Source organism: Simochromis diagramma, unplaced genomic scaffold (genome assembly GCF_900408965.1).
Source record: "Simochromis diagramma unplaced genomic scaffold, fSimDia1.1 OVJJ01000816.1, whole genome shotgun sequence".
NCBI lineage: Eukaryota > Metazoa > Chordata > Actinopteri > Cichliformes > Cichlidae > Simochromis > Simochromis diagramma.
In genome coordinates, this window is record NW_024386908.1 from 3377050 (window position 1) to 3401683 (window position 24634).

Below are 24634 nucleotides of genomic sequence, written 5' to 3' on the forward strand. Positions count from 1 at the left end.
AGACATGAAGCTGTCCAGACTAAAATATCTTAATGTATTTAAACTCTACTACTGTAAGTGTTTTAGGACTTAAAGTCAATTCTGATCGGTACTCATGGTCCGTAGAGGCTAACGTTTTCTGTGACATTTTAGCTAGCACCATTAAGTCAAACTCTGGGTTAGCCTACATAACACCTTTAGAACTAATTAGCATGGATTAGCATGCTAACAGATGCATGCTAATTATTTATTTTCTTTTAGTTCTGTTAACATATTAGAATACCAACATGCTTTCATTTCACTTAGACCACCGTCATGGCATGGCTGTAGACTATGGGGGTGTCCAAATTCATGGGCTGCATCCTCCTGAGGCCGCATTTGTAGACCGATTACGTCACAGCAACGCGCCGAAGGCTGTCCAAATTCGTAGTCTCCTCCGAATGCAGCCGACAAATGCGTCCTCCTTTTCCCCGAATTTGAAGGATGGGTCGGGTGTGTCCTTCGTGGCCCACCATATCCCAAAATTCATAGCGCGGCCCAGCCAAACTCCAGTTTCCGGCAATGGCGGCCGCTACTAAGTTTTAAAATTACTCTTATTAATCTTTCTGGGTCACAAAATAAACTTTTAACATATTTTCAGGCGAGAATGTGGGAGTGTAAACTTCAAATATCTGCTCGGTTTATCAAGATATCGCAAATTTGCAAAAGTGCTTCGACGTTTTCTGAGACGTCTGTTAATCACCAGCTCGATAGCTAACCGGGAGCTCGAGGGTCGAACGGCAAACTCCCGGCACATCATTTTCAGATCACCGCGGACTTTCGCTACTTGGGTTAAACGTAATATATAAGTCACTTAGATAACCTAAAAATGTTATTGTTTGGCTTTTTTCAGTGTTTTATTTGTTCATGAGTAAATCGGTTTGGCTGAGATTAAAGTTATTAGATTGGATTAGATAAAATAAAATAAAACTTTATTAATCCCCCGGGTGGGTTCCTCCTTGGTTTTTACACAGCTGAATAAACATCAAACAGAAAAATGATTAAACAGAAGTGTGAGATGGTAGAGAATTTACGCCAGTGAAGAGGGTTTTTTTTAGTTCGCGGAGGACTAAGCTTCAGCAAAGGAGACTAAAGTCACGATAGATACCTGCTACCATGAACAAATAAATGCTTTGTCTCATAATTACAGCTTTTGTGTGAGTGTATCTGTGAATGCTTCAGTTGAAGTATGTAGCCCAGGGACCAGAGAACATGGTATAGCTGAGGTGGAAACACTGCGTGCCCTACTGAGATCGACCCTCAGGAGAGCAGACAGCTCGAGGACATTGTTTGCTTACTCAGCATCAAATTAGAGCTTAGATAAAAACTCACATCTGTAGGAGTTTAATTAGACTTTAAGAATTCTTTTTAACTATGCTCATGGAAGAAATTTTTTTGGGAAGTAATCTTTTTATTTTCCAGAATAAAGTAGTAATTATATGACATGCTGGAACGTAAATGCTGGAAAAAAACTCATCATTTCAACACTGCAACCAAAATATAGAAGTAAAAGAACTAAAGCAACTGCGTGTTTTAAATGGCATCTAAAAATAGACAAATACACAAATAAGAAAAAAAAGGTGTAAAGCTAAAAAGAACCCAAAAAACTACAGAAAAGTCATTGCTACTATTTACCTATGCTTGCTATGTACAGCCACAGAAAATGTTTTCTTATGCTTAATGCTGCGTTGATTCATATGTAGTTCCTACAGTTCTCATCTGACTTTTAAACACATTTATTTCAAACACTAATGTGTTTGTGCGCACGACCTGATTCTCGTCCCTCCCAGTGATGCCATCACCTCAGTTCTTTGGCGGAGAGGCACTGGTGTCTTGGAGCAACCCGGACATCACTGTTGCTGTTCCCTGGTATATTGGCCTTATGTTCCGCACCCGGCGTCCTGCTGGCACCCTGATGCAGGTCAATGCTGGGCCTTCCTCTACCATCAACCTCATGGTAAGAAGCATTGTTGGAAAAATTGTCACCCTCAGCAGTTTGCAATTTAAGCTTGTATACAGGTTCTAGACTACCTCTAAAATGAGTGGGAAGTTCTCAGTTTCTGCACCCCCCCCCCCTTCCAGGTGAGTGAGCAGCGGGTCCATATGGAAGTGTTGCTGAGGCACCAACTGGTGGCATCGCTGAGCTTTCCTCAAGTGCGTGTCAATGACGGGGAGTGGCACCACTTGCTGATTGAACTGAAAAGCATCAAAGATGGCAAGGAAATCAAATACATGGCAGCTGTCTCTCTGGACTACGGCATGTATGAGGTACAGGGCGTCTTACTTTATAGATGATAAAGGTAGTCAAGAAAGGTTGTATTAATTTTAATTATTGTCTTATTTTTAAGCAGAAGTCAGTCGAGATCGGCAATGACCTCCCAGGCCTCAAGCTGCAAACTCTTCATATTGGAGGTTTGCCCGGGGAGAGAAACGATGTCATCAAAGGATTTGTTGGCTGCATACAGGTGGGTGGGCGTGCACTTTGAATGTCGCATTTTATTTCTTCTTCAACCTTCTTTCCTGATCGTCTCCCTCATGAATGTGTGCTATCCATTAGGGTGTGCGTATGGGTGAGACATCCAACAACGTGGCCAATGTGAACATGGCTCAGGGCCTGAAGATCCGTGTGGAAAACGGCTGTGATCTGGCTGACCCGTGCGACTCCAACATCTGCCCAGAGAATAGCCAGTGCATTGACGACTGGAGCACACACACCTGTGCTTGCGACCCAGGTAAGATGCACAAGCAAAAAAACATACATAAGTTGGTTGAGAGAGCTCAATACGTTGCCTATTAAGAAAGTGTGTGAACGTAAACGTCTGTATTTCACGCCTTTGGGCTTGAATTCAGTTCTTGTTTGTCTGTCTTTCCTGCAGGCTACTTTGGGAAACAGTGCGTGGACGCTTGTAAGCTCAACCCCTGTGAGCACGTTTCCACGTGCGTCCGCAAACCAAGCTCCTCCCACGGCTACACCTGCGAATGTGGACAAAATTACTACGGCCAGTACTGTGAAAACAAGTAAGGTTTCTTTCTGAGGGCAAGCAGGGAGAAGGGTTTTCTTGCACACCACATGTACAACTTGTATAACGCCACTGGAGCAATGCAGTGATATTTGAATGGTAGCTTTGAAGATAGGCTCCAGGTCAGATACTTCCATTGGCTCTGGTGAATTGAGATGGTAATAAAATGTTAATAACATGGAATCAATTTGCTAGCAGACTGAAAGCAGACCTGTGTGCGAGACACAATATCCAGATGTTATAAACAAACCAGACTAAACATGGATATTGCCTCCCACAAAGACAAAGCTCATTAATCCTCTTTGGTTCACTGAGGTTTCTTTCTCATTCTGTATTGTTGCCGGTCCTTCAGGGGAGTTTTATTAGTCAGTAATCCGAGCCTGACAGTGTGTTTGTATGGGTGCCTGAGAGTGAGAGAGGGACAGATCAGCCATTTATTTGGGAATTAGTCGAGCAGTGGTGTAAGCATTTCTGCAAAGTAGCCAGCCCCGATCGAGAATCACTCATTTCCCTGTGAACCCTGTCCCCTATGACACGCATCACTTCCTGTCTTAAGCAGGATGTGGGATTCCCCCTGAATGCTTGACTGCTCCTCCACAGGTGTTTAGTCTTTGCTTCCCTCATCTTGCCGCTCTTCCTCCGTCAGATCGCATTGCACCGGCAGTGATCGCATCTCGAGGAAGAAAAAGAAAGTCCGTGTGTGTCTGAGTGACTGGCTTAAAAGTGTAGAGGAAGTTTACTGTAGATTTGTTTATTTGGTGATAAACTGAAGAGATAATCGACCGTTTGTTGGATTGTAGGCGCTGATACCGAGTCAGCAGCATGTCACAACCAGATCACGCAGTGCATGGCTTTTTAGAAAAGCTCCTTTCAGCCACACCCTGGTCACAGGGGTCACCATAGCAGGTAGATTTACATGTTTGATTTGGAAGCGTTTTAAAGCAGATGCTCTTCCTGATGCAACCCCAAAGAGGATTTGTGTCTTTAACTGGAATCAGACTGGTACCAGATCTCGACCAGGCAAAACCCAGTACAGGAAGGTCTGGAGCTGGCTCTCTGTTTAAAAAGTCTCTGATCCTATGAGTATTCTCCAGTAGCTTGGATGGAGCCGGGGAGGAGACTCTGTCAATCCTACTACCACTGAAGACGTGGTTGCCGAGGGTGCCCTCTGGTCAAGCCCCGCCCCTCACCCTTTGAGTAATGTTACAATAATACACAAGTTTTCGCCTTTAGTGTTTCACAAGGGTTAAAAAGGTAATGTCCACAATTTAGACTTTTTGACTCCAGTATATTTTATTAAAGTTTAGCCGGAGCAAAGCAAAAGTCAAATCGAATAACAATAATCACATAATCAAATCACTTGAATTATACTTATCAAGTTAACCTGCTCTGAGCTAATGCTGATCTTGAGAGAAAAGAGGTTGAGGAGAGAAGGGCACGCCTTGGCCACGACACCCTTATCTCTGTTCCGTGTAATTGTACTTTGCAGTTTGCGTTTGATTTTGACATCTACTGTTGTCTTTAATGGCAGAGTGGAAGAGAAATGTCACGAGGGCTGGTGGGGCAGTCCCATGTGTGGACCGTGTAACTGTGACACAAGCAGAGGATTTCATAAAAACTGCAACAAGACCACCGGGGAGTGCCGCTGCAAGGTAAATACGTGCATAATAAGAGAGATTTTACAAATATTGCGGTGTTTCTTCTTGAAGGAGGTTTTTAGTTCATATTAGCAGCAAATTCATGTAATATTCAAAGTCTCCTCCCTGCTCAGTGATGTGTGTCTTCTCTCCCAAACCTCCTGCAGGATAATCACTATCGTCCAGAGGGAGAGGACGCTTGTTACCCCTGCGACTGTTTCCCTATAGGCTCTGAGTCTCGAACCTGCGACCCCATCACTGGGCAGTGTCCCTGCAAGGGAGGAGTTATCGGTCGTCAGTGCAACCAGTGCGATAATCCCTTCGCTGAAGTCACTCCCACTGGATGCGAAGGTATGTGAAAGAAATATTTGAGAAGGTAGAAACATCATTGATTAATTAGCCTTTATAAAAGAGTACACTTCAACTTCTGTGAATAAGGATTAAAAATGAATAAGTCAGGATGCAATATAGATAGACATTTATTGAGTCCCATAGAAGCCCATGAATAATTAACTGTGTATGAAAAGGGACGCCATGAAGGTCAGATCAGAATAACTAACGAGGACAGTAATAAAAGGTCATTTCAAAAGTCGGGTGCATTCTAACTCTAGCTGTTCTCGGTTCACAAACTGGGTCCGGCTCCTTCAACAAAGCGTCAAAAAGAGACAAATGGTGTCGCTCACATCTGCTGGTGCTGCGGTCGAGCTAACTTTGCATCTTTGTCACCACCCAGTCATGCAGAAGAGGCAAGTCTGGCTCAGTGGCTAACTTGGCACCGGGACTGCACACACACAATACAGTAGAGATGAACAGAAGACAAAGCCCCCCAACAGAAAATGAATGTCAGTGTGCTTACTGCTTGACCTAATAGGAAGCCTTTTGGAGGCTGAGAACGTGCTTGGACTTTTAAAGGACATGAAACCATAATCCATGGTCTGAGTATTGTTGTTTAGCCAAAACGTTGGAGTGGATTTAGTGCGTTTTTTCAGATTCATAAGACTCTAAGATGTAGCTACCTTTAATAGACCTCATGCCACAATATCTGTTCTGGACTAAACACAGCTTCACAGTTAATTTGGTTTAAAAAATAAAAAGACCTTCAACCACTCCTTATTTTAATTATTCTTATTGTATTTAATGGAGAAGCTTGGAGTAAGTACACTGGCTAAGTTATGTATCATAGCTTGTGCAAGCTTGCAGGTCCAAATCTGGTTTGTCCTGGCTGTCAAATAAGCTGACATGAATTATGTCTTGCAGCTTGTGCAACAGCTCTGCAGGATTAATTTGGTTGAATTTCTGTGTGTTTTTCCGTCTGGCTGTTTTATAAGGTGGTTAAAACGGATCAGCCGGGTCGCATTTTAAAGCGGAAAAATGGCGGACGTTTGCCTTTTAAAGCGATGCTTTTTTTGTTTTTTGTTTTTTAGCTGATTGAACCTCAGTTTGTGATTTGTTTTTAGCAGGCCCAGTTTAAGCATCATACCACGTGCAATATAAAAAGTAATTACTGTGTTTTAAGACTGTTCTTAAGCCTTACCCTCCTGTCCACAGTGGTGTATGAGGGCTGCCCAAAGGCCTTTGATTCTGGCATCTGGTGGCCCAAGACAAAATTTGGACGCCCTGCTGCTATGAAATGTCCCGAAGGATCTTTTGGTGAGTACTTTTAACTGCACACTGTCTTTCACTCTCCAAGGCTTAACAACACAGCAATAAAAGCACCCTGATTGGTTCATGAGTCCAGGGGAGCTTTTTAACCAGCCAATCATGTAGAGGTTTGTGTGTAAAGGTACGTCAGGTACATTAAGAGCTGGCGGCGATACCATTCCTCTTGCTCACTGTGCGTATGAGGAAGGTGAGCTCAAGAGTCGAGGTCAGTGACCTGTCCCAGTAAAACGTTGCCTCTTTCCTGGTTACTCCCTTGGTAACTGCAGTCACCATGGTGTCCTTTTTGTTGTCTCCCAGCACTCAATAGGGAATTTATTTGTGAGCATTGCTCAGTGCCCTCCTTTAGCTCCAAGTGGCAGGCATTTCTCCCTTTACAACAGTGAGACTTTCCCAAACACCACCTGACTGTAAAAACTTGGTGTAGTTTTACATTTAAGCACTGAGACTGGAAAGAATGGTCTTACATTCATCAGGTATTTAAGTGCTGCAAATCTTCAGAACAGTTCTGATCACGATCTGATCGGAGTTTTTTGCTGTGCCTTGTTTAAAAATGTGTGTCCTTACTATACTACTACTAGTACTTACTACTACTTACTAGCCCAGTCAAATCTTTCTCAACTAACAAAATCAAAAAATAACTAAGAAATAAATTTCTGAAAAATTGCTGTTCAAAAATGAATAGTATAATTAGTTGTGATCATTAATGTGTTTTAAATTATTTTAAATATATAAAGTGTGACATTTTAAATGTATATGTTCTGTATAATTTTCCCTTTGCGTTGCTATGTTTGTTTTCCCCATTTTTAAAAAAAAATTTCATTTATTTAAATATTGAATATTTTATTTATTCTTCATATAAGTGAGGAGGCTGTTATTCAAAGTCTATTGGGAAGTCAGTTTGTCCCTGTTATCTGATTGGTTACCATACAAAATAGTTGCCTCCAGCTAATCTATTAAAAGATACAAACAAATTAAAATTAGAAACAAATATTGAATAATTAAATACAAAATGAAAAAAGCAAGATAGGACTATATAATTATATAACTATATAGTTTTTTATGTAGCATTTTATACATTCAATAATGTCTATGATTTTTTAATATTACCTTTGATGCATTTACTGGCATATACATTTATTCATGTAATTGTGTGTTTTTTTGTTTTGGTTTTATAATGTTGTCAGTTTCGTTCCTCCGTACAAACAGATAACATGCAGTTCATGTCTAATTTCATGTGAAAGAAAAGTATTTTAAGATAATAAAACTGTTTGAGGCAACAATAAAAAGTTGTTAAGTAGTTAAGATATGAAATACGTTATTTAAAAAACATACATGGACAAACACGTAATAGAACCTAAATCTCTAAAGTATGCGAGAAAATATGTGATCATAGTAGAACAGTTGTTCTGACATGACTGCGCTTACACTTTTTGCCCCTTTTTGCAAATTATTACCTCAATGCAAAATCTCTAATTGTGTAACTGCACAAATGCATAATTTTAATGCTATAGAACAGAATTTCCTCACAGTGTTTTCTTCTCTCTTCATGTGTTGGTAACAGTTGTGAGGAAATTGATTTCCATGTCCTCTGTTTTTTATGTTATTTGTTCTTTTCCAGGCACTGCCATCCGCCACTGTAGTGATGACAAGGGCTGGCTGGCACCTGAGCTCTTCAACTGCACCACCGTCGCCTTCACACATCTGAAAAAACTGGTGAATAAAAGACAGAAATAAGCATGAAAGCAGACAGGGGCTTTTATTAGACTGAACCCGAGGAGCTTTTCCCTACCCTGACCTGCCCGTTCTCCCTCTCTTTACATCCTCCACTCTCTTCTTCTAGAATGACGATCTCCGCCGCAACAGTTCAAGGATGGACAGCGAACGCTCCAAGACCATTGTGCGTTTGCTTCAAAGTGCCACCAATAACACGTCACATTACTACGGCAATGACGTGAAGATGGCCGCCCAGCTTCTGAATTATGTTCTGCAGTACGAAAGCCGCCAGGCCGGGTTTGATCTCACCGCCATGAAGGATGCAGAGTTTAATGAGGTAGCCTTATGCACTTAATTATTATAAAAATGTATATGATGTGAGCACTGGGAACACTGGTGGCATGCTGCCCTCCACTGGTTGATGCTCACTGGGTGAACAACTTTACCCATTACTGCTTTTATTTGAATATATAAATTCCTTTTTCAATCGTAGCTTGGCAATTTGTGTTTTTTCCAGAACTTGGTGCGAGCAGGCAGCGCCATACTGGATCCCAACACCAAGGACCACTGGGACCAAATCCAAAGGACAGAGAGCGGGACCGCACATTTGCTCCGAAACTTTGAGGACTACGCGAACACGCTGGCACAGAATGTCCGGAAAACCTACCTGAAGCCCTTCACCATCGTCACTGAAAACATGAGTAAGTCTCCAAACTGTAATTGAATTGTGCTTCAGCTGCGGGAAAAAAATGATAACACAAGTCTTTACTGTGTCTCCTGTTTATTTCAGTTCTAACTGTGGACTACTTGGATGTGTCGAACCCAGAGAGGGCAACATTTCCTCGCTTCCGGGAAATCCAGGAGGCCTACCCCAAAGAGCTCGGGTCTTCTGTCCGCTTCCCACAGTTTAATATCGGTACTCAGGGAAACAAAGGTGGGAACGATGCCTCAATCAGACCTCGATTAAATTTTTTTCTGCTTTTAAAGCTTCATCTTCTTTCTTTCTGACATCAGCAGAGCCCACTCCTGACCCTCCAGCTCAGACAGAAGCTGTCCTAGAGGAGGAGCACACAGTTTCAGATAGGAAACGCCGCCATCTCGAGCCACCTGCCCCTCTGCCTGTTGCTGTGGTGATAGTGTACAAGTCGCTGGGAAAGCTCCTTCCTGAAAGATACGACGCAGACCGCAGGAGTCTGAGGTAAACTATGGCTGACCTCTGTGAAAGCCATCTACTGCTATTGTGCTTAACTTCTTGCTCAGAATGAACAAGTGGTGAACACCAGAAGGTGCAGAGAAAACTTTATGCCAATGTTAGTGTACAATGTGTATTTCCAGAGTCCCCAACCGTCCGGTGATCAACACAGCCATCGTGAGCGCCACGATCCACAGCGAAGGCGAGCCTCTTCCTACCGTCCTGGACCCCCCGGTCATCTTGGAGTACACCCTGCTGGAGACAGAGGAGCGAACCAAACCCGTCTGCGTGTTCTGGGACCACTCAGTCGGGTGAGTTGAATTTGAAATACATTGTAGTTAAATGCATTGTTTTCACATGGCTTTAAGAGTACACATTACTGGTCTCACCTGTGCTTGTGTTCGTTGCCGTGTTTAGGAGCGGAGGCGCAGGCGGCTGGTCCTCTAAAGGCTGCGAGGTGCTCAACAGGAACAACACCCACATTAGCTGTCAGTGTAACCACATGACCAGTTTTGCTGTGTTGATGGACATTTCCAAAAGAGAGGTAGAGCTTAAAACTTCTCTCATTTCAGCTTCGTTTTAAAACACCTAGTGGTTGTTACTGATCACCAACTCGCTGTCTTGGAACTGTTCTCCACAGCACGGCGATGTCCTGCCTCTGAAGATCGTCACGTACACCACAGTCTCCGTGTCCCTGTTTCTCCTCCTGATCACCTTCATCCTGCTCTGCCTCTTGCGCAGGCTCCGTACCAACCTCCACGCCATCCACAGGAACCTGGTGGCAGCGCTCTTCTTCTCCGAGCTTGTCTTCCTCCTGGGCATCAACCAGACTGACAATGTGGTAAGTGCATTTTTTTTTTAACCTGCAAAGTGTTTTTTATCCTGCACGGTTATTCCCAGCCGTCTTTGTCAGATGTCCTGTAGCTCTGTCATATGAGCTTCCTATGTCATATCAATATTTCTTCATCAACAATAATCTTTCTCCTAATTGAAGCGAATTATGACAATGATTAGATTCTAGTAGCTCTGCCGGGTTTGTATAACTTCAGTTTCTTAGAGGTGGACATTTTAGCTAGCAGTGTTTATTAAATATTTGGATAATTAGTTATAATTATCATTTACTGTTGGCTTACCATTGATAAGTTATTGACTAGCAGCAGTTTTTCAAATTCTTCATTCATTACTAAGCGGTGAGTTGAACTATATAAATGTCACAGTGTATGCATCCCCCTGTTAGCTATCTTTTTTTAGCTAATAAAGTGTTTGTTTGTTTGTTGTTATTAAGGTAAAATTGCCCTCTGTTACCCACATCTGGAAATCTTTGATCAGTAGCAAACCTTTGCGATTAAGAGTTAATGCATATTTGAAAATGTCTCTGTGTAGTGTTTTACAGCGTGCTGGACTGCAGGTTCCAGCTTGTGAATGATGCACTGTCAGATTAGAACTGATCTTTTCACTCAGGAGTGCGGCTGCTCCTCTCTACAGCCCATCACAGCAGCTGCACGATCAGTTACAAAGCCAACGAACCATGCGTGTAATTTCTTTACAGATTCCCTTCATACGTGCAGGATTTGGCAGACAGCATCCCCAAATACACAGCTGCAATTTAACAACTTAAAAGAAGAAACTGCACAATCCACCTTTGTAGGGAATACTGAAGTATTCCCTACAAAGGTGGGTTGGTTGACACACAGTAGGAATATTTCTAGGATTAGACTCTTGACACTGTGAATCTGGCTCATTTCTCTTTTATTTAGTGAATTGTAGTTTCCATTATGAAAGATCGGTATATAATAAGAAACTACTGGTGGAGAAATTACACCATGATTAAATTCTAATCGTTACCATGTAAAGCAAGATAGAGTACATATGCACATGGTCTAAAAACCAGACCATGAAGTCATGTGCTACAAACATGAGTGGTGTGGGCATCTGAGATGCGGGATAAAGAGCTTTCTCTCTGGTGTTTACTTTATCAGAGCTTCCATGAAGCCTACCATATTTGTTTTTCCTTCAGGCAGCCCTCTAACGCTGGGTTGACAAGAGCAGTACAAGACTTAATGGGCCAAGACCTACCTGAGAGTCTTTCTTTATCTGACAGATTATGTATTGTGATTGTCGACTAATGACTGTAATAGTCAGGAATGTGCTATTTACCAAACTGCTTTTCCAATATAACCTCGTGTAAGTTCATGTTAGTGAGCTGCCATTCCTGGATAAATGTTATGTGAGGATGTAGTCTACCTTAATTGAGTTAAAAGCCTTTGTTAGTCACTGATATGGCTAGTAACTACTCTCAGTCCCATATACATACAGTAGATCAAAAGGTATCGGATATCTTTGAAGTCTGTTGACACACACATACACAAACCTCTGTGGGCCAGTAGTGGAGACGTGCTGTGACTGGTACCTGTCTCTAAAAGCTGGCCTCAGGGTGGTAGGTCCTGGCAAGGGTTTTCCCAAAACAGCTTTAGTTTTTACTTGATAAAAAATCTCAAATGTCTGTGGTACAGACAACACCATTAATCTCTTAATTGACAAGTAGAAGAAATCAGGTTTAAAAAGGGAGCTATAAGGATGCATTTAAAGGTGTACTTTTTTGCCCTTTAGCCAAGAGTTAGAGAAGATCATTGCCTTACTTATCTCTGTGTGCTGGTTTGTGATCCTAGCGCCGCCTATAAGTAGCAGCTCAAAAGGACAACTAGCACCTTAAAGCTTAACCCTTGTAAGTACAACATGTTAAAGGTTAATGAGTCAGCTTTACGTGGTCTGGTTAAACCAGATGTTTTAACCCAAGGCATCGGGAGACGCACTGTCAGTCCTGTAACTCCATGGAGGGTTGTAACTACCACCCCCAGCTGTCAAACAGATATACATGTGCTTCTGAATAGTACTTGCAGTGGTAATGAATCGGGGATGAAAGCGAAGCCTGTTCAAGAGGCATAGCCCTGGTGGTTTGTGCTTTATTTACGACTATCTCACACCTCATCATTCACATGACAGAAGATGTCAAATCAGCCTCGTATTTCAAGGTTAGGTCCCATAAATGAATCCTACAACGAGTGATTCAGCAGCCCCTTCACATTTCGATAAACCTGCTATAAATCTAAAAGAAAAGGATATCTGCAGATGTCAAAATAAACACATGCACACATATGTACTGCTGAGCTTACAGTTGGATTTGACTGACAGAACCGGCTTGAGTATCGGTATTCATCGCTAACTGCCCTTTTCTCAACTGTGGCTACCCTAAAGTACAAATGTGCACATGCACCACAGCGAAAGAGAAGCGAGTAAGTTTACAGGCGGAGTTGTGGGAGTTTTGTCTTTGGGTCTGTACAAATGTTCTGACTCACCATGTTTTGACTGGGATGAGGTGGTAAAAGCACATGCTGCTTTATATTTATGGAGTATTGTTTTGTGGAGTGGAAGCCAAGTCTGCAAGGAGATGCTTAAAAGAGAAAGTTTAATCTCTTTGGGGTTTTTTTTTTTTTTTTTTTGCATCTCTTTGATTTGCTAAGCGCTTGCTAGTGTGCGTGCAAAGTTTAGGTGTGTGTGTAGGTAAACGTGCATCAGAGCAGTGGAATGCTGTCGGTGTGTGCCCAGGGCCATCTCCAGGGATGATTTATAACGCTGTCAAAGTAGTTTCTCCTTCTTCTTCTCTGATCTCCACAGCAATACAAAACATTAGTAAAATACACCGTATCTCAGCATTCACTGACACACACCATTCTTCTACTGTAGCACCAGACAGCACAAAATGGGAGGAGGGGAGATACAGGAATGTGGGGACAGTTTGAATCATTGCCGTGTTACGAAAAGACGTTGTGACATAAAAACGTTTACTGTCAGTTCACGAATTTATCGCTTTTTTTGACAAATTGAATAGTTTATTGACAAGGCTTTCAAGATTTTAAAAAATATTCAAAAACTGGATGGTTTATTTCCCGGTTGTCTGCTTGAATATCCAAAGATGAACAAACAGAAAATTGTCTTATTTTGAAAGGCTGGATGATTCGTGCACTGATATATAGATTTAATGGTACTGCTGAACCAAAGTGGCCGATACTGTGCTGTACCTAAAAATCTGGCGCTCTCTTCTTTTCTCCCGTCCTACAAACTCGCAGTTTGTGTGCACCGTGATCGCCATCCTCCTCCATTACTTCTACATGTGCACCTTTGCCTGGATGTTCGTGGAGGGGTTGCATATCTACCGCATGCTGACCGAGCTGCGGAACATCAACTACGGTCACATGAGGTTCTACTACGCCATGGGCTGGGGCATACCGGCTATCATCACTGGTGAGTTACACTCACACATGTTCGCCAGGACAAGCAACAGTGCGATAGGAGATGGCAGATTGTCGGGAGACTCGTGTCATGACTCGTCTTTTCTGAAAAGGCTACGATCCCTGTGGGAAGATCGCTGAATGAGACAGCAGGAGAAACAATGAAAAGGAAATGGTTGTTACTTAGATGCTCACACTGTGTCAAAATGAGAAAAAAAGAAGGGTGTAAAAATAATATATATATATAATTTAAACAATTTGTGTCATGTTTATATGTTTTCCTTCTGTCTGATTCCTCCTTTTAGGGCCACTCTTGTGTCACTTTTATAAAATTTGTTAAACACTTACCAGATGCTGTGTGATGTAGTGATTTTGTCAGCACTGGATGCTTGGATTATGTTTTTGGAAGAGGCAAATAGATATATAAAATATATACGGAGGTCCAAATGTGACAAAATTAGTGAGCGATTATGATGTGTAACTGAAAAAAAGAATCCAAAATATTTTAATAATATAAAAATAAAAATAAAGTCAGACTGATTTGATCAAAATGTTATTTCTCCACTGTGTTTTCATTGTGTTTGTGTGTAGGTTTGGCAGTTGGCCTCGATCCTCAGGGTTATGGAAACCCAGATTTTTGTTGGCTTTCTGTCCATGACACACTCATCTGGAGCTTTGCAGGGCCCATCTTTGTAGTCGTCCTGGTATGTCCAATATCTCTTTTAACCCTTTAAGACCGGTAACGGGGATGCCCCGTTTTGCAGTAGAACTGCAACCACGTAAGCTAGCGCAAACATTTTTTTTGCATATCAAACCGGAGGAGTTGTACTTACATCTTGTACCATCAGCTTGTCCTAGGTCACGGTTTCCTTCCACATCCATTCCAGAAACACGCTTTGCCGATCCGATCAGTTGTTCGTAACGCTTCTTATGTTGGAATAGACGTCAGCACGAACTATCGTATGTCCGCCATTACCTGCCCGAAACCAGAAGTGACATAATTTTCGTGGAGAATGTAGTTGTTCTTTTCCTTCAGAACCTTATAAGGCTATATTGGTGTTTTTAAAAGTCATGTTTGACTTTTCCTGTAGTACATAAAAATTGGTGTATCTCAAAAATAAAACTATGAAGACGCTCAAAATAAGTTTCCTGTGGCTAGAAACTATTTCGTACAACCTTTTTTGTATTTACGGTTTTGAGGGATAAACCTCTTAAATTTCTCTAACTAGAAATATATGTAAAAGCAACAAAAACGATTTTCAATTTTTTGTAGTTTATTGCACTTTTTTGCAATTTATGTAGTTACTATGGACTTAATGCATACATATCATTAAAATTTGGGCTATAATGGTTGTATTGATGTATAGCAACTTGAAATGCTGTAGTGCTCAAAATGGCACTACAGCATGTAAAAATATAAAGATGAGCTCTGGCGGACTTGGTTCTATGGTCTGTCTTAAAGGGGTAATAATAAAAGACGCAAATTATGTCTCAATCAGCAGTTGAGTAAAAAGAGCTTTTCATAGATTTATTTATTTATATTCATATTAGTTAAAATTCTGCACATTTTCCTTCCCCTTACAGGTGAACATAGTGATCTTTGTTCTCGCTGCCAAGGCTTCCTGTGGTCGGAGACAGAAGGCTGTAGAGAAGTCAGGAGCTATGTAGGTTCCCACATCACATTAGCCATTTCACATACATCAAAGGATCCAGTTGCTACCTTGAGTTTGTCTTTTTATACCATTATTAAAACTTTTATGTTTCCCAACGCAGTCCTGCCCTACGTATGGCCTTCCTCCTTCTGGTGCTCATCAGTGCCACCTGGCTGCTCGGTCTAATGGCAGTCAACAGCAATGTAATGACTTTCCATTACCTGTTTGCTGTCTTCAGCTGCTTGCAGGTATCTGCTAACCCCACACTGAGCTCTGGATGCACAGATAATCCACACACACTTTTGAAAACAATTCACATTTGATTATTTACTCTCCTCAGCAATACATACATACGTTCTCCTGCTTTTTTTTCAGGGAGTCTTCATTTTCTTGTTCCATGTGGTCTTCAACAAAGAGGTGAGGAAAAACCTCAAGAACATCTTCAAAGGAAAGAAGAGCATACAAGACGAGTCCAGCACCACAAGGGGCTCTTTGCTAACAGTAAGTGAACAAACATATACTTTATATACATGCATATAGTAGGGATGGGAATCGAGAACTGGTTCTTGTGGAAAACCGGTTAGCAGTTGGCATGCCTGCCTACTGATCGCAGTCATCAGTTGCACTCACACTACAATCAGCTGATTTCAGTTCAAGTGTCAGAGGAGGAAAAAAGCGACTCAGTATAGAGCAGGAGTGTCCAACTCCAGGCCTCAAGGGCCGGTGTCCTACAGGTTTTAGATCTCACCCTGGGTCAACACACCTGAATCAAATTATTAGTTCATTACCAGGCCTCTGGTGAACTTCAAGACATGTTGAGGAAGTAATTTAGCCATTTAAATCAGCTGTGTAGGATCAAGGACACATCTAAAACCTGCAGGACTCCGGCCCTCAAGACCTGGAGTTGGACACCCCTGGTCTAGAGCATGGATGTGGACATTTATTTGATGTTTGTTGCGCTAAAGGACGAGATAAATGGTAAAGTGGAAAACATCCAGGACAGAAACAACCGCATAATGCTGCTAACACAACTTCGGTTCTTTATAAGCATCTGCCGTCAGCATGCTGATGCTAAGCTAGCCAAGAACTTAGAGCGAAAGCTGAGTGAATCGCGACCCCAACAGCCAGACCCTTAACTTCAACAAGTAACAACGAGATGAGCAGTCAGGCTGCTCCCTTTCTACCTGTTCACGTTTCTAAAGCAGTATCACTATGGAGATCGCTCTTTTGTGCTGGTTTACATCTTGGCTTTGTGCAGTCAGCTTTTTATTAGAGATGTGTGTCCTCATAAGAGATTTGTGTTGGTTTTTTTAAGTGATGACTCCAACAAAGAGGGGAAGTACCTCAACAAACATTCAAACCACAGCATGAAATCCATTTGAATGAATGTAATTTCTTTATTGCTCCTTAGCAATGGTGGTTTCTCTCAAAATGGCGCCAATGAGAATCGATAAGTGATATCAATAATGGAATCGCTGAATTCTTCTCAATCCCCATCCCTATACATATATATCGATACATTTAAATATGTATCTTTAAGATTTCATCAAGTTATTCAACATTGTTTCTTATTTCTTTATATGCTCTTTTGTTTAATTTGGTTTTTGGTCACATAGGTCTTGTTTAAAATATAACCTTTGTTATATTCCTCCATCTTCAGCGCTCTCTCAACTGCAACAACATGTACACAGAGGACGGCGCAGTGTACCGTTCAGGCATTGGCGAGTCTACCGTCTCACTGGACAGGTCAGCCAAGAGCCGCAGTAGCTACCTGGCTTACACACTCAGGTACAACACGCTGACTGACTGCATGGCTTTTTGCACTCTGCTGTGTGATGAGCGTGTCTTGGTATTCCTTTCAGATTTCTTTCTTTGGTGCCCTTTTTGCATGTCTGAGATGCAGAAGTCTCACGCTGACTAACACACCTTACTGCATCACACACACACACACACACACGCTGCATAAGTATACACACGCCCTGTCCACCCTTATTCTCCAAAGGTATCTTGTTTCTTACACCACATGCATTCTGCCACATATCGGCACCTTCTGCATGAAAATTTTACTGACATTTGCCAATGCATGGCGCATGGCCTGTTTGCAAAAAACTAAATGCACACAAATAGACATATATTCCTCCATATTACTGTGTTATTAAATTAGACGATTAGATTCTACTATTGCTTATGTGAAATTTGATGTGGTACATTTTCTATAGTACAGTAAACTTATGCTATGTATGTTTATTACTTTAGCAGCAAATGCAGTAATTTCATGGTAATGTGACAGATTTAAAAGTGTTGAACATTCACATGATTTTCTTGTGCTTTTAACAAAAAATGGAATGAAATATTACAACTTTCATGATGGCGGTTGTAGCATTAGGTAGAATTGCTTTGCAAAGCGTTAGTTTTATCCTCAGTGTTGTGAAAAAGTATTTGCTTCCTTTCTAACCCGAGTAAATGCAAAATGCAGTTTTCAAATGATGAGTGGATTTATTAAGGGAAATAAGCCAAACCTAATAAAAGAAATCATGATTCAAAATCTGCCTTTTTATATTTACTCGATTTATCTTTGTCTGATATTAAAATTTCTTTGATCTAAAACATAAGCATGACAAATATGCAAATTCTCACTCCTGAGATGTAATATACCAGCGATTTGTTGATTTCCATGAGAACGCAAAAGGCGACTTTCCGCGTTCCTATGCTACGCACCGGATTGTGGATGAAATCCAGTAGAACGACAATCCCGTGAGACGTTCCAGCCATGTATTCCAACCCTAACCCTAACCTTATCCCTAACCTTAACCACCACTTTAATGACGTTAGATAGTGTTTTACAAAACGATTTAAGTAAAACATACATGTGTGGATTCATTCCAAACGGTTCTCATGTTTCGTCATTTTTCCAATCTCGTAATATGGGGACGTGTTCGGTGCCCAGAAGCGTAATATACTGAAGATTTGTCACCTGGCGCTTTGGGAGTGAGCACATGTTGGTATAAGATGATAAGACTGAATGAAATTTAATCTCAAAATTTAACCGTCACAGTGTTCTTGCCAACTCCATTAGTTTTACATATGTTGCTAAAGTAACACCGGTTTAGCTAGTAAAAATTTAGCTTGGTATTTCTAAATACATGCGTTATTGCAATGTTCTGCAGTTGAAATTTGCTGGAAATTATTGTACTTCAAACTGAACTTGCTAAAGACATAACATTAATACATCACAATAATAATTATATAGCTTTGTGGTCCAAGCTAGCTACAGACTACTAGCATGTTTGATCTTGAGCAGTACAGCTAAATCAGTAAAGCTAAGTTTGACTGTGTGACAGGTGTGTTCTTGATATATCTATAAAAGTTGACATTGAAAGATGAATCTGCTCCAAAATATAGTTGTTTGTCATCTTAAGCTAATCTCCCCTCTTCTACAAGCTGTATCTGTTCAGTGTTCACTGACATGCTTTCATTACAGTAGGCTTGTGTTTCATATACCTGGTATTTTTAAGCGCTTTACAGTATCACACTTTCGTCTGACTGTACGCCTAGCCCGTAAAGCTGTCATCTGGGTAATAAGAGCTGACTCTAGGGTCAATAAGACTAGTAATGCTGTGGGGAAGAAATGTGGCAAGCTGCCTGTAGGTGAGGCGTAGAAAGAAGCAGATAAGAGAGCAAAAAGTGGGGAAACTATAAAGAGAGGAAGAGGAGAAAAATAATGGAGAGATGTGGAAAGAAAAAAGCAGAAACGAAGGGGGGATGGGATTATACCTGTTGAGGTAGGACTGTAATGTAGACGTGCATACCTCTTCCCTGGAGCTGTTGGCACGTCTTCAGCTGCTTCCAGAAGCTTCTCTTAGATCAGCCATCAGACAGGTCAGAGTCTCTAGTAGCAGTTTCTGCCCTCCAGCCAAGTTCTCATTCCAACCTGGAATAAACGGCTTCAGATAGAGAGGACGGGAGAGGGGAGAAAAACGTTACCCATTTGTCATTTTGATCCATTAAATGATTACTAAACATGCTACAATTCTGAATTCTTGCAATAATTATACCACGACCGGTAACTGATGAAGAGAGGGTAAACCTGTATTCGATTTTTTTCAGTATTAATGATCAAGCTGGGACTTTCTGACATTAGACAAACAGCAGCACACACAAACTAAATGTCATATTCGCTTTGTCTGTGTCAAGGCAATCAACAGTACCAGATGTTTTGTAATGAGAGATGTCTGCTGCATCAGCTGTTAAACATCAGTTGTGTAAAACCACAAGTTGGGGCTTGAATTAACTTCCAGCAATGATGTACTTCCCCTCTGTGTCTCCTCTAAATCTACACCTCTGTTCATCTGCTCCTGTTTCTCTCTTGCCTGCCTATGCCGTCCTTGGTTTTTCTAGGGAGGAGTCTGGTCAGAAGCCCAGTGGCTCTTCAGGAACAGCTAAAGGCCACACGGACCTGGATGGACCTCTGTTCCATAGAAATGGCACCAAAGGAGATGGTAAGCTTTTTATATTGAATTGCATTTCCAATGTTTCATTTCCAGGTCTGTTTTACTGATGTACTGTATTTGTTCACTGGTCTGTTTCGCCATCATTTCTTCAATTAGACTCTGACTCAGACAGCGAGCTTTCAGTAGATGAACACAGCTCCTCCTATGCCTCCTCCCACTCCTCCGACAGCGAGGATAATGATATTGATGTCAAGCCAAAGTGGAACAACGAGAGGCCTCTTCACAGCACTCCAAAAGGTAAATGCATAAGTCTCTTAAAGTTACAGCGTGTAAAATTCTCCCCACTACAGATTGCAGAAGATTCAGTTGATTGCAGATTACTGTCAGCTGAGTTCTGTTACATCGGCAATAAATTGGGAAATAAAAATTAGATGTGGTTAATTATATATTTTGCAGTAATACGTTTTTACCCCTTGTCACCTTAAAACCATCACCATAGTGTGGAAAGTAACTGTGTAGGCTGTCAGTTAGCCTACTGTTTACCTCAGCTGTCAATGCAGGGTGAAAAGTGTCCACATTTATTTTCTCTGAGCAAGACTGTAAAACTTTTTGAAAGGAGTCTGATATAAATCAGTGAAGTTCACTTTTGTCCAACGACAGTGATACTGAGGTGAGTTTTTGAGGATTTTTGAGCAACTTTTCTGTTGGTAAGCGATGCTGTTAGCCTCTGTTAGCTCCTCTTAGCCTCTGTTAGCTCCTCTTAGCCTCTGTTAGCTCCTCTTAGCCTCTGTTAGCTGCTGTTAGCTGGCACTTGTGAAACTCTCTTTGAAGTACATGTAACTTGGACACAAATAAGCTTGCGTATTTTATGACATTTTGTGAGAACTAGTTTTCTTTCACTTTAATAATTTAATAATTTATGAGCATTCTTCATTGTTATAAGAGGGCAAACCCAAAAGTAAGGGCTCCTATTATTTTAGAAATACAAACAAAAGTTTATTTTCCATAATATTTACATCATTTTAAAGTTTAAAAGCTTGTTTATTTTTCTACATAATGGCTATTTCGGTCTATAAATTTTTGTAGACTCTGTGACAGTTATACAATGCCCATGTCATACCCGCTAGCCGCCGCCGCAGAATCGCCTTCCGGACAAATGTTCTTTCAACTTTGGGAACAGGTCGTACTCACTGGGTGCGAAGTCTGGACTGTAGGGTGGGTGGGTGATGAAGTTCCAACCAAAGTTTTGCAGGAGAGCGACAGTTTGAGCAAACTGTCACGCGGTGTTGTGGAGAATGCTTACGCACAGTGCGCATCTGTGTTTTGGGACCAAAAGGTGGTATTGTTGGTGTACTTCCTGCCTGTTGGGACCACAATACATGCTGACAGGTACTGGGAAAATCTGAGAAGGGCATTTCAGAACCAGGGAAGATGAATGCTGAGCAAGGGCCGTAAGTATTCTCCACAACACCGCGCGTCCACACGTTGCTCAAACTGTCGCTCTCCTGCAAAACTTTGGTTGGAACTTCATCACCCACCCCACCCTACAAGGGTATGACTGCCGCAGCGTTTACAAAAATGCATCGACCGAAATAGCGATTATTTATAGAAATAAATAAGTCTTTAAGCTTTAAAATGATGTAAATATTATGGAAAATAAATGGTTGTTTGTATTTCTAAAATAATAGGAGACCTTACTTTTGGGATTGCCCTCGTAGCATTGTTTTTTTCTGTTAAATTATCAAAAAATGATCGACTGTGCCTTTAAGATATCATCTTTTTGCTCTAATGAACACTTTTTCCTCATATGATGTTGAATTAAATTGAAGTTTTCTCTTCCCTTCTCAGCAGGGCAATCAACATCTAATCACGTGAAGCCTTACTGGCCAACAGATGCCATTACAGCCAGTGACAGCGAGGACCCCGGTGGGACAGAGAGGCTGAGGGTGGAGACCAAGGTGAACGTGGAGCTGCACCCAGAGAACAAGCTCAACCACGTTGGTGAAAGAGAGAGGGAGGCTCTGCAGGAGAGAGAGAGACAGACTCCTACCAGTATGAAAGACTCAGCGCCTGCCAGTCAGCCTAACAGCAACCACCAGCCAGAGCAGAGAAAAGGTGAGGGGAGAAGTGTTTAGAGCCGATCTGAATCGACTTTATGTCACGCCTGCTCACACAAATCACTCGTCTCACTCAGGCATCTTGAAGAACAAGATCAGCTACCCTCCTCCGCTGACCGACAAGAACATGAAGAACCGTCTGAGGGAGAAGCTGAGCGACTACAACTCGCCCACCATCACCTCCCCTCCCCCCAACAACAACAACACCACCTCCCCAGCCCCATCCTCCGTCAACATCATGACCCCGTCGTCCCGGACGCCTTCGTTGGAGGCCAACGAAGGAAGCCGACTCGGCAACCACGAGAGCGGCTCCCCCATCAAACCGCCTGTCGCCCCACGACCTCAGATTCCTCCAGGGGGTATCTACCGGGAGACAAATGGCGGAGTTGCCATGCACTTGAAGTCTGGGACGGTCAACGGAGGCAATGAGTCAGACTCAGAGTAAGAAAAGAATACTGTTTGTTTTTAGCACTAATGGCAACAGTAGTGACTAATGCATGCAGTTCCAGGGGAAACTGCAGTGTGATTTCTGGAAGTTGCTGCAGACTCCCCGTGACTGTAGACGCTTGCAAGTTTTACAAAACTGCCGAGATGCTACCATGACAGTTTTACACAAACGAGTGTGGCCCTATTGTGACTGACATTTTAAATGTGGAGCACTTTGTCTAACCCCCTAGAAATTGATGTTGAGCAGTTTTCTACAGTGCACCCTTACGCCTCAAGTATGTGAAACCGAGAGGTCTCACTAACGGTGCCGCTCAGTACACCTGAGCGTGTGTCCAACAAATAAAAGATTCAAAATCAGTTTAACAGTGATCTTAGAAGTTTAAAAACCTTGCAAGCAAGCGCTATTTACAGTTAAATGAGCAACAATCAAGTTGATCACAGTGCCAACTAATGCAATATTGCATGCATCATAAAGGCTTTGTTGTTGCGAGTAAGTTGAGAAAACTGATGGCACCCTTATGTCCTGTATAACTGGGATAAAGCTATCCTGGTTTTTAAACTGTAAATGTGTTAACAATCCTCTTAATGACTATATTCCTTTAACTCGAGCATGAAATACTGCGACCATCCTGATTAAATGCTGCATGAGGACCCTCCCGCATCCCTGCACTCATTTTACCTTGCATGTTCCCCTCTTTTCTTTCTCTTTGCATCCCCCTCCCTCTCCTCTCCCTCCTGTCCTTTTGTTCCCCTCTGTTAACAGTGGCAGTAACGAGACTTCGATCTGACCTGTTAGGCAAACCCAGACCAGCCTGCCTTTATGAGAGGAGGAGCTAAACAACCTGCCAGGTCGGGGCTGAGGGGACCAAGAGTCGAGGAACATGAAAGGAAAAGTTGCAAGATGGAGAGGTGTTAAAGGATGGATGAAGAGAAGCCTGATCCTGTCAGCATCGCCGCTCCCGTCATGTTTCCTTTCTCGGGCGAGCAGTATTAATTGCAGACGTTAGGACTGCCTTAGATGAGAAAATAAGCAGAGATGTGAGCGATAACAAAGGGAACGCTGTGCTGGACTGTGTAAAGACACGGTTGAGCCACGTGTGCCAAAACCACTAATGGAAATCATTAGGAAGAGTCGGAAGATGAAGAATGACACCCAGAATGCATTGTGGGCCCTAACATGAAGCTCTTCTCTAGTGTTGGCGAGGAGCACATCAATATGTTCTGTTTCTTTAGGTGAAGTTAGCAAAGTGTCAGATGTAATAATCACTGTTCACGAACCTCTAAAGGCTGGTACCGTCACAGTAAAATGATTTCAAAGACTGCAGGTCCCTCAGATGTCTCACACACACATGCTCCAGTTCATGCTGGGCAGAGCTATGAAACACAAAGTGCTCTTCTTTTTTGTTTTAATTAAAGAAAGGCTTCCACAGCCTCTCGGTGCAGTGTATTTAGAGTGTAAGTAACATGTAGATAATTTTAAAAAGTGAAGAAGAAATGATCTATTTTCTATGTCAGTTTTAGCAAGAACACAGTAGTGGAAAAAAAAGAACAGAAATCACATCGTACGCCGGTTTAACAGTCAGAGAACAACAAATCTGCGCTGCGTGCCTTCATGCTGCACCGAGGCCTTACAAGCTCACACAATACTGTAAAAGGCTGCAGTGGGCTTCCATGCTACGGTGGTGCATTCACAGGCTGCTGCTGTTGTGTTTGAGTGCATGCACACACGCAAGAGTACGCTGTAAATGAACTTTAATTATGTGGAATGAAGAGGAATTCCTCCTCTGCTGAAAACTCAGCTTTGCAGTTGGAGCACTGTGAACCTGAAGCCTTGTTTTCCAGTGTTTGTCGGGCCTGTTTGTCCAATGCAAGACACACTCCTGGTTACCAAAGTCATGAGATCTGGTGAATAAGCAGATTAGAGTTGGCCGTCAGTTCGGTTTAACTCAGTTTTAGTGCAGAATCTTTAAAATAAAATATAAAAAAGCCATTTGTTGATCTTTCGTAGTGTAAAAGTAAGAAACAGACTGAGCGGGTCTGTTCAGAAATTGCGTAATTGATGCTGCCTTTTAATCGCTAAGTTTTCAAATGTGGGTTAAAACTGAAAATGACAGCAGCTCTGAAGCATTATGCAGCTAGTAAAAGGTCATTTTACAATGTACAGTCGCTAAATGCCTTTGTACCTTACATCCTGTACACGCCCAGTGTTTTGCCCTTATGTAATCAATGCTGTTGATAAGATGTGTGTTTTTGTATAATCTGAGACACTGGAAATGTTTTGTAACATAATGTATATTTATTTTTTATGGTTTTGAGACACTGGAAAGAAACAAAAAAAAGATTGTATGACTGTAAAATTAAAAAACAATGACATGATGAATTTTTAAATTGCGTTGTCTTAGCGTGTCTGTTTGACAGAAGGGAGCATGGCTGGTT

General features: G+C 41.9%; 1 protein-coding gene across 1 annotated transcript in view; it reads left to right on the forward strand.

Moving 5' to 3' along the window:
* The window catches only part of celsr1a (cadherin EGF LAG seven-pass G-type receptor 1a), a 54222-nt gene extending 30045 nt beyond the window's left edge, over positions 1-24177 (forward strand). The window contains exons 10-36 of the mRNA XM_040035023.1: positions 1809-1975; positions 2101-2286; positions 2367-2483; positions 2576-2750; positions 2895-3036; positions 4570-4690; positions 4843-5026; positions 6224-6325; positions 7956-8050; positions 8178-8387; positions 8568-8751; positions 8841-8984; positions 9065-9248; positions 9386-9553; positions 9660-9786; positions 9883-10083; positions 13370-13544; positions 14123-14235; positions 15116-15195; positions 15305-15431; positions 15559-15684; positions 16844-16971; positions 19582-19682; positions 19791-19931; positions 21483-21749; positions 21829-22192; positions 22962-24177. Coding sequence (XP_039890957.1) covers positions 1809-1975; positions 2101-2286; positions 2367-2483; positions 2576-2750; positions 2895-3036; positions 4570-4690; positions 4843-5026; positions 6224-6325; positions 7956-8050; positions 8178-8387; positions 8568-8751; positions 8841-8984; positions 9065-9248; positions 9386-9553; positions 9660-9786; positions 9883-10083; positions 13370-13544; positions 14123-14235; positions 15116-15195; positions 15305-15431; positions 15559-15684; positions 16844-16971; positions 19582-19682; positions 19791-19931; positions 21483-21749; positions 21829-22192; positions 22962-22986 — 4154 coding nt within the window. The 3' untranslated portion in view covers positions 22987-24177. The remainder of the gene's footprint in view (positions 1-1808; positions 1976-2100; positions 2287-2366; positions 2484-2575; positions 2751-2894; positions 3037-4569; positions 4691-4842; positions 5027-6223; positions 6326-7955; positions 8051-8177; positions 8388-8567; positions 8752-8840; positions 8985-9064; positions 9249-9385; positions 9554-9659; positions 9787-9882; positions 10084-13369; positions 13545-14122; positions 14236-15115; positions 15196-15304; positions 15432-15558; positions 15685-16843; positions 16972-19581; positions 19683-19790; positions 19932-21482; positions 21750-21828; positions 22193-22961) is intronic.
* The last annotated feature ends 457 nt before the right edge of the window (positions 24178-24634 follow it).